Here is a 14,801-nt window from a genome sequence, read left to right on the forward strand (position 1 = left end):
TCTTTTTGAATACACATGTTACATCCTTAAGAATAGACAATATGTACAGCCAAAAAGACAGTATCAACAAATTCAAGAGCACTGAAATCATCCTAAGCATCTTCTCAGACCACAGTGGAGTAAAGCTAACAATTAACTGCAAACAGAAAATTAGTAAAAGTCACAAAATTTGGAAACTCAAGAACATAGTGCTTAATAAACTTTGGGTGAAAGAGGAACTCAAGGAAGAAGAGATTCAAATGTTCCTAGATTCAATGAAAATGAAGACATGAGCTATCAAAATATTTGAAACACAGCTAAAGCAGTACTTAGAAACTAATAGCCGTATAAGTACTCATTTGTGAACAAGGAAAATATCAAGTAAGTGACATTACTGCATGCCTTAAAGACTCAGAAGAAGAGGAACAAAAGAACCCTAAAGCACACCAGATGGACTGAAATTACTAAAATCGAGGCAGAAATAACACTGAAAATAAGAGAACCATAAAAAAAATCAATGAAGTCTAATGTTGGTCCTCTGAAAAAATAAAGAAAATTGACAAACTCTTAGCCAAACTCACTAAAGGAAAAAAAGGGGGGTGGAGAGAAGACTCAATTAAATAGAATTAAATAGAATGGTAAATGATAGAGTAGATATCACAGCAGACACCACAGAAACCCAAAAAATCATATGAAGCTTCTATGAAAAACTACATGCCACCAAGCTAGAGAATCTGGAAGAAATGGAAGAATTCCTAGAAACTTATGCACTTCTAAACTGAACCAGGAAGAACTACAAAATGTAAGTGGGACAACCACAGACAAAGAAATAGAAGTAGTTGTTAAGAACATTCCTAACAATAAAAGCCCAGGACCAGATGGCTTTACAAATGAATTCTACAAAACCTTCAGGAAACAATTAATACACACACTTTTATAGCTTTCCCAAAAATTGAAGATGCAGGAACACTCCCCCTTTCTATGAAGCCAACATCACCCTGATAGCAAAAGCAGATGGGGACACAACACAGAAAGGAAAACTACAGAGTAATATCTCTGATGAACATAGATGCTAAAATACTGAACAAAATCCTAGCCAACCAGATACAGCAGTACATTAAAAAGATTGTTCATCATGACCAAGTGGGATTTATTCCAGGAATGCAAGGCTGGTTCTATATACTTAATCATTGTGATTCACCACATCGGTAAAAGAAAAACCATAAATCACATGGTTATCTCAATAGATGCAGAGAAAACCTTTGACAAAATCCAGCATCCTTTTTTGATCTTAAACACTAGCAAAATGGAAATAGATGGAAAATTCCTCAAGATAGTGAAGTCCATATACAGCAGACCTTCAGCCAACACCCTACTGAACGGATAGAAGCTGAAACCATTCCCTCTTAGATTGGGAACTAGACAGGGCTGTCCATTATCACCACCACTCTTCGACATAGTATTGGATGTTCTTGCCATAGCAATCAGGCAAGAGAAATAAATCAAAGAAATACAGATTGAAAGGGAAGAAGTCAAACCCTCACTATTTGCAGATAATATTATAGTATACATAGAAAAACCTAAAGAATCGGCAAAAAGCTTCTGGAAATGAGTAGGCAATATAACAAGGTGTCAGTATACCAAATAAACAAACAAAAATCAGTCTCACTTCTTTACAAAAATGCAGTCAGAACAAAAAGATATCCAGAAATCACTTCCATTCAATATTGCAGCAAAATCAATAAAATATCTAGGAATAAACTTGACCAAAGAAGTGAAAGACTTGTATGCTGAAAACTATGAGTCACTATTCAAAGAAATAGAAAATGATGTGTTGTTTTCGACGGGCTGGCTTCACAGGAGGGTATCAGATGACCCGGGACTCGTGGCTGGGTTGTACGCAGTATCTCTTTATTCATGCAGGACACAGCGCAATCTATACCAAGCTAAGCTAAACTAAAAACTACAATCTTGTCCTTATAAATATACTAGCCCAGTAGGGTGGGAACAGGATGCGACGCAGAGAGGGTGGAGAGAAAAGTGACTGGTGAAAATCAGGGTATGACAAGGAGAGGGGGCGGAGCAGGCAAGAATTCTACCACTGAACCACCAATGCCCTGGAGGGAGTGTGGTGCTTTATGTAAATGTAAAAGTGATTTATGTAAATAGACCGCTTTGAATGGGATCAAACCAATCCCTATACAGGCATCAAAAACATATCATGAACCAGTGGGGATTGAACCAATGCCCTGCAGTGGTTATGTAAATAGAATACAGTAGTTATGTAAATAGAATACAGTGTTAAGCAGGGGGTATTAAACTAATGAAACAGAAGGGGTTTTTAGAAGCATACCAACAATGATGCAAAGAAATGGAGAGATATCTTATGCCATGCTTATGTATTAGAAATATTAATACCATTAAAATGAATATTCTACCCAGAGCCATATAATTTTTAATATTTATTTATTTATTCCCTTTTTTGTTGCCCTTGTTGTTTTATTGTTGTAGTTATGATTTTTGTTGTTATTGATGTCGTTGTTGTTGGCTAGGACAGAGAGAAATGGAAAGAGGAAGGGAAGACAGAGAGGGGGAGAGAAAGACACCTGCAGACCTGCTTCACTGCAAGTAGGTTGTATAGATCTCAAACTATATAGTTAGGCCATCATATTCAAAACAGCTTGGTACTGGAACAAAAATAGGTACACAGACCATTGGAAAAGAATTGAAAGCCTAGAATTTAACCCCACACCTATGGATATCTAAATTTTTTTAACATTTATTTTCCCTTTTGTTACCCTTGTTGTTTTTTATTGTTGTAGGTATTATTGTTATTGATGTTGTCATTGTTGAATGGGACAGAGAGAAGTGGAGAGAGGAGGGGAAGACAGAGAGGGGGAGAGAAAGATAGACACCTGCAGACCCGCTTCAATGCCTGTGAAGTGACTCCCCTGCAGGTGGGGAGCCGGGGGCTCAAATAAGGATCCTTAGGCCTGTCCTTGTGCTTTGCGCCACATGCACTTAATCTGGTAGCCTGACTCCCTGGACATCTAATTTTTGATAAAGGGGCCCAAAGTATTAAATGGAGGAAGGAGGCTCTCTTCAATAAATGGCGCTAGGAAAACTGAGTTGAAACATTCAGAAGTATGAAACTGAATCAAACATCTCACCAGAAACAAAAGTCAGCTGGAAGTGGATCAAGGACCTGGATGTTAGACCAGAAACTATCAAATACTTAGAGGAAAACACTGGTGCAACACTTTCCCACCTAGAACTTAAGGGCATCTTTGATGACACAAACCCAATTACAAAGGAAAACTAAATCAAAAGCAAATCAATGGGCCTTCATCAAATTGAAAAGCTTCTGCACACCAAAGGAAAACATCACCCAAACAAAGAGACCCCTCACAGAATTGGATAAAATCTTTACTTGCAATACATAAAACAAAAGGCTAAAGTCAAAATATATTTAAATATATAAAATATATAAAGAGCACACCAAACTCAGCATCAATCCAAAGTGGGAAGAGGATCTGAATAGAACATTCACTACAGAAGAGATAGAAAAGGCCAACAAACACATGAAAAATTGCTCCAGGTCACTGATTGTCAGGGAAATGCAAATAAAGACAACAATGAGCTACCACTCCACCCCTGTGAGAATGTTATATATCAAAACCAAAAGTCACAACAAATCCTGGAGAGGCTTTGGGGACAAAGTAATCCTCCTGCATTGCTGGAGGGAATGTAAATTAGTTCAATCTTTGTGGAGAGCAGTAATACATTTCTCATAATTACTTTAGTTGAAATATTAAATAATTTATAATCTTAACCAGGGAGACCAGAAGCAACTGCTTGTGTCACTGTATAAGATACAGATATATGTAAATAGTATTAAATGGCATACATCATGGTAAGGTCTTCTATGATACAACAAATCCTAACCATGGGACTTGCTTACAATAATAATAGCTATCTATTGCCTTCTTAAACTCCCAGACAGAAAGAAGACTCCCGATTCTTTATAAAACCCATATTTCTCCCAGTCCTGGAAACTCCAGGGAAGGACTTGTCCTCCTGCACACTTCACTCAATCCATACCATTTGATAGTGCATTTGCTAAGTTCAACCAAATTAGTGCAACCAGTACCACCTCCACATATTTCACTTTCGACAGTGTCCAGAGATGCCAGGCATGGAATATCAACCCTTCAACTCCAGCACTCTGGTGAGACCATACCTAGCTCCATATTGGGTGTTGCACCTCCTAAGGAAGCCACATAACCTAGATATAGATCAGGGCCCGTGAGACAGAACACATGTGCACATGTACCCATTAGTCAGAGGAAAATATACACCTTAAAGCAAAAGTGCACAATAGTTTGCAGTGATCCAAAATAGCAAGCAAGTAGAAAGACCCTTAAAAGAAAAGACAAAATAGAATGATACTTATATACTTTTCCCATATTTGGGAGCTACTCTCTGCTCTGACCCAGATTTCTAGTTCTATTTCCAACTCTGACACCATCTCTAGACAATACCTTTGGTCTACCTCCGTGTTAGCTGTTGTGCTCAGGCAAAAGTTAGTAAATTCATGGGACCCTTGGAATACATCTAAAACAGACCTACTAGCTTTTTCCGAAATGGAGATCTCAAAACTCATCTGCTCTATTCTTGCCTTTAGTTTCCTGAGTACTAAACAATTTGTTCTGCTTTATATGTTAATGCTTTTTCAGCCATCAAGTTGCAGATGCTACCATCATGCTAACCTGACTTCCCTGGATAGACGACCTCACCAATGCACCCTGAACCTAGAACCCTCTCCAGAGGCCTGCCCCATTAGGGAAAAATAGGGACAGGCTGGGAGTATGTTTGACTTGCTAATGCCCATGTTCAGTGGAGAAGCCATTACAGAAGCCAGACTTTCCATCTTCTGCACCCCATAATGACTCTGGGTTCATGCTCCCAGAGAGATAAAGACTAGGAAAGCTTCCAACTGAGAGGATTAGATATAGAATTCTGATGGTGGAAATTGTGTGGAATTGTACCACTCTTATCCTATGGTCTTGTCAATATTTTTTGTTTTATAAATAATAACAGTAAAATATGTGAATGGAACAAAAATAGCAATTATATTTCAAGGCAATTATGCTCTATAGGAAAATTATATATATATATATATAGAATGTGCTCTCTCTTTCCACTGGATTGTCTTCTAACTACAATGACATTTCACATTCTAAGTATGCCCTACTTGGTTTTCAGGCCTCCATTCAATCTTTGCTTCCTACAACAATCTTTACTTTAGCTTTAAGGATATATATATATATATATATATATATATATAGCTTTATATATATAGCTTTATATATATATATATAGCTTTATATATATAGCTTTATATATATATATAGCTTTATATATATAGCTTTATATATATATATATAGCTTTATATATATAGCTTTATATATATATATATATAGCTTTAAGGATATATATATATATATATATATATATATATATATATCCTTAAAGCTAAAGTAAAGATTGTTGTAGGAAGCAAAGATTGAATGGAGGCCTGAAAACCAAGTAGGGCATACTTAGAATGTGAAATGTCATTGTAGTTAGAAGACAATCCAGTGGAAAGAGAGAGCACATTCTATCGAGAACATGAGAAATCCTATCTGTTTTTAGTGGATGAATCTGTAAATTTTAACAATTACACATTTAAAGTAGTTTTGTATATGTGTATGTATTTAAGATTCTCAAACAATAATTATCTATATATCTATATTATATGCATATATATGTTATAGGTTGATATAGGTTATAGGTTTTGATAACAGTCTAGTAAGAATAAATTTTAAACTAGTTACATTTGAAAATCAACGATACCAAAATTGTCAGTTTAAAAAAAAAAGTGCTATCTGGACTGCCCTGGGGAGGGTTTGCTCTGTGACTATTCTTGGATTCTCTTTGAACTCCTGTTGCCTATTTTGTCCTCTTAGGTCTTACAAAGCATTCTCACTGTAATGATGGAACTTTATTCTTGATGGAATTTAAATAATTTCTTTATGTCACTGAGTTAACCCACTGCCAAAAATGCTTGTTGAATGTAAACATGGACTTTTAAGTAGTAGTTGTCTAACATAATTTATATCCTCTTTTAAATTATGTATTTTACCTATCCAGTTATAAACAATTGTTGTAACCCTAGTTCTAGTAGTAGTAGTGGCAGTTGTTTAGTATTATAACTTTATTGATTGACTGATTGATTTACCAGAGTACTTTTCAATTCTAGTTTATGGTAGTTCCTGGGACTGACTGTAATTGGGACTTCTGGGGTGTCAGGTGTGAAAGTCTACTGCTTACCCTCTGTACTGTTTCCCAGGCCCTGAAGTCTTAGTTCTAACAGGAGTTATATTGTGAATACTTGAGATAATTGCTAGAGTTGTATTTAATTTTATCTTTTGTCATTGCCAAGGCTTAATTGATCAGGACCAGTTTTTTTCAGATAAAAAAGATAGAGGATAGAGAAGCAAAAGAAAGACACAACAGCACTAACATGTATCCCATTATGATAGGGGGTCAGATTTGAACCTGGGTCTAGCATGCAGCAAAGCAGGCACCCTAACAGGTGAGCTATCTTAATGAATTCAAGTTGTGTTTCATGAAATGTATTATCATTTCAATTATTCTAGTATTATTGGTTCTCATTTACATTATATTTGTTCTTGAAAAATTTCATTCTATTTTTAGTGACAGTTAAAACCCCTGAACACAAACTAAAACCACTAGACTGGCCTTGTGATATTTAGTACTACTCTAACTATATTCTTCAGACTGTTCATAACAGCTACCTGTCCTAACTAAACAAGGAGACAGTGAGGGCGAGGGTGGTTATGCAGAAGCAATCATCTTAAGTACTTCATAAATTTCAAGTGATTTCTAAAGGAGCATAAGACACAAATATTTTTCCTTTTATTCATGAGATGACATCATACTCAAGTGGTTTTGTTGGCAGCATTTAATTACTATGAAACTTAATATTATAAGGGAACCCCAAGGACTGGCTATTGGCAGAACTTTGTAAGTTGGGTTCACAATAACCAAAGGGGGGGTGGAAACCTGCTTCTTATTCTACTGAGGAAAATCTAATATTCACAAGAATACGTGTTTTAAAACCACATCTCCCTAACCCTCATCCCATAGTTAGTTCTAAATCTAAAGAAAGCATTTAGAAATCCCAGTGTGAATTTCTTTTCCATAGTAGGATGGAATTACAACTAACTTTATAGCTCACAGGTTTTCTTTCCATGTCCAAATTGCTTCTAGGTTGTTTTTTCAGAACCCAGAACCAATTTCTTGCTAGAAGCTGCAACAAAATTGGTAAAATTGTTTTCCTTTCACTGTTCAGCCTATATACTTCGCAAAAAGTTTTCAGGTAACACATATCTCAGCATATAGCTGTTTTGAAAAAAATTGGAAGCAGTTCTAACAGTAGGACTAATTTCTAAGAGGCTGCATACTAAGGGATAATAAATACTTTCAACTGAAACACTCTCAGTTTCTAATACAACCTAGTGTGTGCAACACTGCTGGGCTGGCTTACAGAAATGCTAATAAATAAGTGTTGGAAAGGATATATACTTGAACTCCCCAGAAGTCATTTTAATAAGCTAATTCTTATTGTCCTGGCTAGTATATTCACTAACTTATTAAAGCCTAGGAGATAGAATAGTAGACAAATTGTTAAACCTTTAGGCATGAAGTCCTGAGTTTGAGCCCCATCATCTTATATGCCAGAGTGACATTCTGGATCTTTTTATCTTTCTCCCAACCCCTACTCCACCAAAAAAAGTTTTTAAATAAAAAAAAAAAATTCACTAAAAACTTTTGTTTTAGCATTATCTCATTAACCTGGTACAACTTGAATACAAAGTACTGGTATAAATATAAAACTGGGAGGCAATGGCAGCATTTTTTATATTCCCAGCAAATTTTCATCTAATGACCAAAGGGCGTTACAGTATTAACATAATCCTATATAAAGAAAATCAAGTTCTCAGAATAGGAGAACGGGGTTCTGGAAAGTTGCATGAATAGCTCAGGTCACTTTCTCACAAATAGTTAGAGGTGAAGCCTCTATTTCCCTGCTATTTTTTGCTCAGCATGATACTATCTTATTTTTTTAAACCCCATATCACACAAGTTTTAATATCACTTTCCCACAGTACTATGGGAAGAAGCATAAAAAGGTGGGAATAATTTCAGGGAAAAACATCACTTTTCTCATTCTCAGTACAACAGCCTAAAAGTAAACCAACAGATAAAAACAAAGGAACTAAAACACCAAAACTTCTCATTTCTAAGACACTGAAGTAGAAAATTCAAAATTAGGGGCCAGGTGGTGGCACACTTGGCTGAGTACACATGCTACAATGAGCAAGGACCCAATTTAGAACCCCCAATACCCACCTGCAGGGGGAAAATTTTGTGAGTGGTGAAGCAGTGTTTCAGGTGTCTCTCTGTCTCACTCTCTTTCTATTACCCCCTTTGCTCTTGATTTCTGTCTGTGTCTGTCCAATAAATAACTAAAAATAATAAAATATTTAAAAGAGGGAAAATTTAAAGTGTGTGTGTGTGTGTGTGTATGTGTGTGTGTGTGTGTGTGTGTGTGTGTGTGTGTAGAAAGAGAGAGAGAAGGAGAAAGAGAAAGAAATGTCTGTGGTCATTGATAGAAGTAGCAGTAAGGTAGAAAGATTTTTTTTTTTTGTATTTTATTGGTGTGTGGCATAGTTTGAGAGTCAGAAAAGAAATGTGATAATTTGTGTAAGGTAAAAGCCTATCTGGCTAGATACAAAAATTGGGGAACAAAGAAAATGGAATAGTAATAGGAGGTCTGATTTGTTTTGACAACAAGTCTTCAGTATTTATTCCAATACATTTCACAATATTAGATTAGTGTCCAAACCATTAAGCATTTTTTGGGAATTGTACAAGCAAAACAAAACACATAAATCAGAACTGAGATTCTGACCCTTAATGTGATGAAGCAAGGTGGTAATTAGGGAACTCCAGCAGAGATTCTCCCAAGCTCTGCCATTATTAGAAAATTATGAAATGTGTTGGAATAGATACAAAAGGAGTGTTGTCCATAAATAAGTAAAGCAAATTTGAAGAGGTTTTGTTGAAGTGTTCTATTTATTTCTAGTGTCTTAGAGTATCTTCTTCATGTTTACCCTTCATGAAATTATTGATTATAAAGTGGATTAGGAAGCCCATGAACAGAACAGATTAAATTCAAACATTGATTTCTTTGTCTGTTTGTTTTAACATGGAGTATGAAAGTAAAGAAACAAAAGGAGTGGAAGAAGTATATTTTTTCCTAAGCATCATGAAAGAAAATACCTGTTGATACAGCAAGAGAATATGGGAAAAGGGCAAGAATAAAAATGAGGCATCTCAAAATAAATCTTATAAAATAATTTGCGCTTTAGCATCTTGATATTTTATTTTTAATATGTAATATAGCTCATAATAGGATAATAGATTTTATTTAGTTTTCATGTAATTTATAAGAAGTTCATTGAGGCAATGCTGGTTTGCAACATAGTAAGTTTTAAGAAATTCATGCAATGTATATCACAACAATCTACCTCCAAAGTACAGAAAAAATGCTCCTCCACAGTTCATTGGATCCTAGATCTTGTCTTCTCCCACCCACCCTCAGTATTGTGGTTAGAATATAAGGATTTCTTATTTGACTCTGCCTGGTTTCTTGTTTTGATTCTTTATATCACATGTAATAGTGAAAGCATCCTGTGTTTGTTTTTCCCTTTTTGGTTTATCTTGATTTAGTTTTATCTGTCCCCTTGTTTTATTTTTTGTGTTACAACAGTGAGTAAAATATTTGGTATCTGTCATCCTTCTGACTTACTTCACTTATCATAATGCCCTCCAGTTATATCAGTGTTATTATAAATGGAAAAATTCTACTTTTTCTTATGGGTAATATGTTCTAATTCTCTGGGCTTCAAATTCTTTTCCAGTGAACTGGAGGAATAATACCCATTTTAGAAAGTTGCAAAAATTAGATAAAAAGACCAAGCTGAAGTTTTTAATAATTTTAAGTTTCCTCCTTTTTACTCTCTGCTATAACCCCAAAGGTGGCTCAAATTCTTATAGAAGTAGGGGATATAAAATTTTATACAACCCAAACTTGCTAATGTCAAAAGTCAGTTCTGAAGGTGGAGGTGAAGTGGGGGCTAGGCTGTCCAGGACTGAGATAGTCTTTCATAGTCTGCTATACTTATTGGGGACAAGTGACTGAATATTCTCGATCCTCTTTTTATTTGCAAAAGCAGACTTCCACTCTATTATGAGTATCCACTCAAGAGCTAGTAAGATCCTAGTTTGAAGTGGGGATAGGGAGTGGGTTCAGTAACCTGGAAAGTGAACAAGTGCTCTCTTTAACAAATAGTCTCCACATACAGCTAGCAGATTGTTAACTTTTAGGGATTTAGACTCAGTTACTGCCAGTTTTAATTTTTCAAGGAAAGCCAGATCCATTTAATGTAAAATCTCACAGGTTTTGAGTGTTTATGAATAATTCCATTTTCTTTCAACATCATGTGGGCCAAATAAAACATACCTAACAAATGCCTGTGTGCTTCCAGTTTTTAATCTCTGGAACTTGCATATCATTTTACTTCTAATGCCCTCTACTTTGTATGCCCAAGAATATTTATATCCATCTCAATGAGTACTTGCCTTAAAGACTAGAAATATAGATATAGGTGTTTTCTGTTGTTAGTGCTTCACTAGTCACAATCAGTGTTATTTCCCAGGAAATTTTTATGCAAACAGCCTCTTGTTCTAAAGTTAAAATAAGCTGCATTTCCCATTAGTTGCTAAAGTACACAGACTAGGGACCAGGTGGTGACACACCTGGCTGAGCACATGCTACAATGTGCAAGGACCTGAGTTTGAGCCCCTAGTTCCCACCTGCAGGGGGGATGCTTTGCGAGTGGTAAAGCAGTGCTACAGGTGTCTTTTTGTCTCTCTCCCTCTCTACCATTCCTATCCCTCTTGATTTCCGGCTGTCTCTATCCCATAAATAAATAAAAATAATAAAAAATAAAGTACATACACTTTAAAAATATATTTTATTTATATATTTATTTATTATTTGATAGAGACAGAGAGGAATTGGGAGGGGTGGGGAAGATAGAAAGGGAAAAAGACAGAGAGACACCTACAGCCCTGCTTCACCACTTATGAAACTTTCCACCTGCAGGTGGGGACTAGAGGCTTAAACCTGGGTCTTTGCACATGGTAATGTGTGTGCTTAACAAGGTGTGCCACCACCTGGCCCCCAGACTTTTTTTTTAATAACCACCAGGGTTAATGCTGGGTCTTGGTACATGCATGATGAATCTACTGCTCCTGGTGGACATATTTATCTTTTCTTCTCTCTTATTAGTTCGGGCAGAGAGAAGTTGAGAAGAGACAGAGGGAGAGAAAAAGAGAGCTACCTGCAGCAGTGCTTCATAACTCATGAAACCCCCACTCACTACAGGTGAGGACTAGAGGCTTGAACTTGGAGTCCTTGTTCATAGTAACCTATGTACTATGCCCAGTATGCCATGGCCTTGCCCTAACATTATAGAAAGTTTTGTATATGTAATCTAAATATTTCCTGTTCTGGAAAACATATAAAATTTTATGTATAATGGCAGAATATAAACAACTTGTTTACTCACCCATAAAATGTGAGATAAAGGAAACCAATCCTTTTCCCAAGTTTTAAAATTTCTCCTCGCTTGTCAGATGCTCCTGTTAGCCTCACTATGCCTACTTTCTTGAGGCTGAAGAGCCACTTGAATGCATGTTCATTGTTTCTCAGAACATCTTCAAAATCCAGAGTAGGTAACTGGAGCTCTGAACCCCAGTATTGACATTCTGTTAATTGAGAAAATAAATAATATAAGAGGCTTGTTAGATTCCTCCTTTGGATAGTATGCTGCTCTACCCTGGGAAAGACTCTGGTGTGAGCCCAGCTCCCACCATGTTTAAAGAAGTGTAGATACTGTGATTGCTTATAGTCTTTCTGTGCCTCTTTGTCTCTATCTAGAAGTATAAAAAATAAATGTGATGAAAACATATTGTTCTTACATACAAATATAATCCCATAGGTGCTATTTATTTGTTAGAGTTGATCTTTGATTTATCATAGAGTTTACTAAAGTTTTGTCATATTAGAATAGTCCAAGATGCCATTTTTTCTCACTGGAACTATGCCAATCTGTAATATGCTTGACCAACAACATATGTATGACTATGAATTAAGAAAACCAGCTATAATGTTGTTCAGGTTATATGTGATCTTGATCTCCATACCCTTTAATTACCTTTGCCTGTACACTCTTAACAAAATGATCCTGAGAAACTCTATGATTTCATAGTCAAGTTCTACTTCAAACAGATGGTAATAGCAGAATGGTGGACTTTAGAAACACATTTACTCCTGGGAGTGGGTGGAGTCAATATGGCAGGTGCAATTTTTTCTTTCTCTTATCTCACTCAGTGAGATATTTTCTCTGAGGCCAAATCATTCTTTGGAGTCAGAAAAAGCTGTTCAGAGGGAAGAAAAACATAAAAATATGTGAACCATGCTTAGGTGGTACTCATTGCATTGATTAGATCGGGATCCACAGATGCAATCCTGGAATGTCAACCCTTCAGCCTCATTACTCTGGTGAGAACTTTCCTTTCATAGGATTCTCTAATTCCACTCAAGGTGGTTCACTTTCTAGCAAAGTCCCAAAACCTAGATATAGACCAGGTCCCATGAGATAGAGCATATGTTCACATGTATCCATAAATTAGGGAAAAATATATACCTGAAAGCAAAAGTACACAATAGTCTGCAGTGAGTCAGTATAAAGTTGATAAGGAAATAGTATCCACTTAGACTTAGATACCCTCTTCACCTACTTCCTATTACACTTCTCTCACTCACTCCAAAGCTATCCTTGTCAAAGCAAGGACTGCAAAAGCTGAATAAGGGCAAGAGTCTGGCATACTTTAACAATGACTCATTAGTCACTATCAGGCCACTCCATCAGCTGGGGTCCTATTCAGGGAGTCCTGAGATTCCCACAAACAGACATGTAGGCCTAGACCTTGAATAAATCCCTCTGTCCATTGTTACGGGTCATCTCTGTCAGGAACAACACAATAGACCCTTGTGGGTCCCCATAGGTCCTTGCCCTCAATGTGGATCAACAACAGTAGAGAATATTCCGTCCTCCAAAGGGAGGCTGGACAACACACACTATGCTACACCTGAGGAAGATGAGTCTTGATATTGGGGCAGCTTGTAATGTTCCTACTCATGACTACAGAATGTGAGCTCAGATCTACAGGGATGCAGAGGTCACATAGACTCCTAAGCTGAATATGTATCCCAGATCAGATCAAATCGATTGGTTTTACAGTTAATACTATTTATATACCTTCCCCATATTTGAAAGTTACTCTTATTCCTGATCCAGATTTCTGGTCCTTTTTCCAACCATAACATCTTCTCAGACAATAACTAGAATCCACCTCCATCTCAGACTTCAGGTTCAGGGGGGAAAAAAGAAACAAAGAAACTAGAATAGCCATAAGCCCTTTGGAATATAACTAAATTCTACCTACTAGCTATCTATAAAATGGAGGAACCCCCCATCTCTTCATCTGCATTATTCCAGCCTTTAGGTTCATGATTAATCAATAATTTTTGGCTTTGTATGTTTACTCTCTTTTCAACCACCAGGTTTCAGATGCTAGCATGATGCCAAACAGACTTCCCTGGACATACAAGCCCATCAGTGTGTCCTGGAGCTCTGATTCCTCAGAACCCCGCCCCACTAGGTAAAGAGAGAGGCAGGCTGGGAATACGGATTGACCTGTCAACGCCCATGTTCAGTGGGGAAGCAATTAAAGAAGCCAGACCTTCCACCTTCTGCATCCCACAATGACCTTGCATCCATACTCCCAGAGGGTTAAAGAATAGGAAAGCTATCAAGGGAGAGGATGGGGTTTAACTTCAGCTTTCTTTCTTTATTTTTATTTTATTTATAAAAAGGAAACACTGACAAAACCATAGGATAAGAGGGGTACAATTCCACACAATTCCCACCGCCGGAACTTCGTATACCATCCTCTCCCTATGGTTTTTTCAGTGTTTCCTTTTTATAAATAAAAAATAAATAAATAAAAAGATATGGAAGTACAAACCCTCTGGTGCCAATGCCACAGGAGATAGAGTCAAATGCCTTTCCTTTCTGAATCCCCAAGATTAATTACTCATAAAATGCTTACTTAAAAAAAATAAAGGAAGAGTGTCAGGCGGTAGCACAGTGGGTAAAGTGCACATGGGTTAAGACCAACATGACGATGACAGTTCTAGCCCCCGGCTCCCCACATGCAGGGGAGTCGCTTCACAGGTCATAAAGCAGGTCTGCAGGTATCGACCATTCTTTCCTCCTCTGTCTTCCTCTCCTCTCTCCATTTCTTTCTGTCTTATCTAATAACACCAATAACAATAATAATAAAAAACAATAAAGGAAAATAAATATAAAAAATTAAAAAATAAATAAAGGACAATCACTTTAAAAACAATCAGTTTGCAAACAAGACTCTCCCAAAGGAAGAGGAACATAGAAGAAACACAATTATGTAAATGGAGATAAATAATGGACCTGGAGGTAGACATGCTGATGTTTCAATTAACTGGCTAGTCTCTTCTCCGAGTTTCAATTTATAAAGT

The 14,801-nt window shown here is 36.6% G+C and overlaps 1 protein-coding gene across 2 annotated transcripts in view; it reads right to left on the bottom strand.

Annotated features, from left to right (window-relative positions):
• BBOX1 (gamma-butyrobetaine hydroxylase 1) overlaps positions 1-14,801 on the bottom strand; it is a 116,530-nt gene that overhangs the window by 21,945 nt on the left and 79,784 nt on the right. For both annotated transcript variants that reach the window (XM_007537319.3, XM_060176668.1), the window contains exon 4: positions 11,746-11,944. In XM_007537319.3, the coding sequence (XP_007537381.1) occupies positions 11,746-11,944 (199 nt within the window). The remainder of the gene's footprint in view (positions 1-11,745; positions 11,945-14,801) is intronic.

This window comes from Erinaceus europaeus, chromosome 17 (assembly GCF_950295315.1).
Source record: "Erinaceus europaeus chromosome 17, mEriEur2.1, whole genome shotgun sequence".
NCBI lineage: Eukaryota > Metazoa > Chordata > Mammalia > Eulipotyphla > Erinaceidae > Erinaceus > Erinaceus europaeus.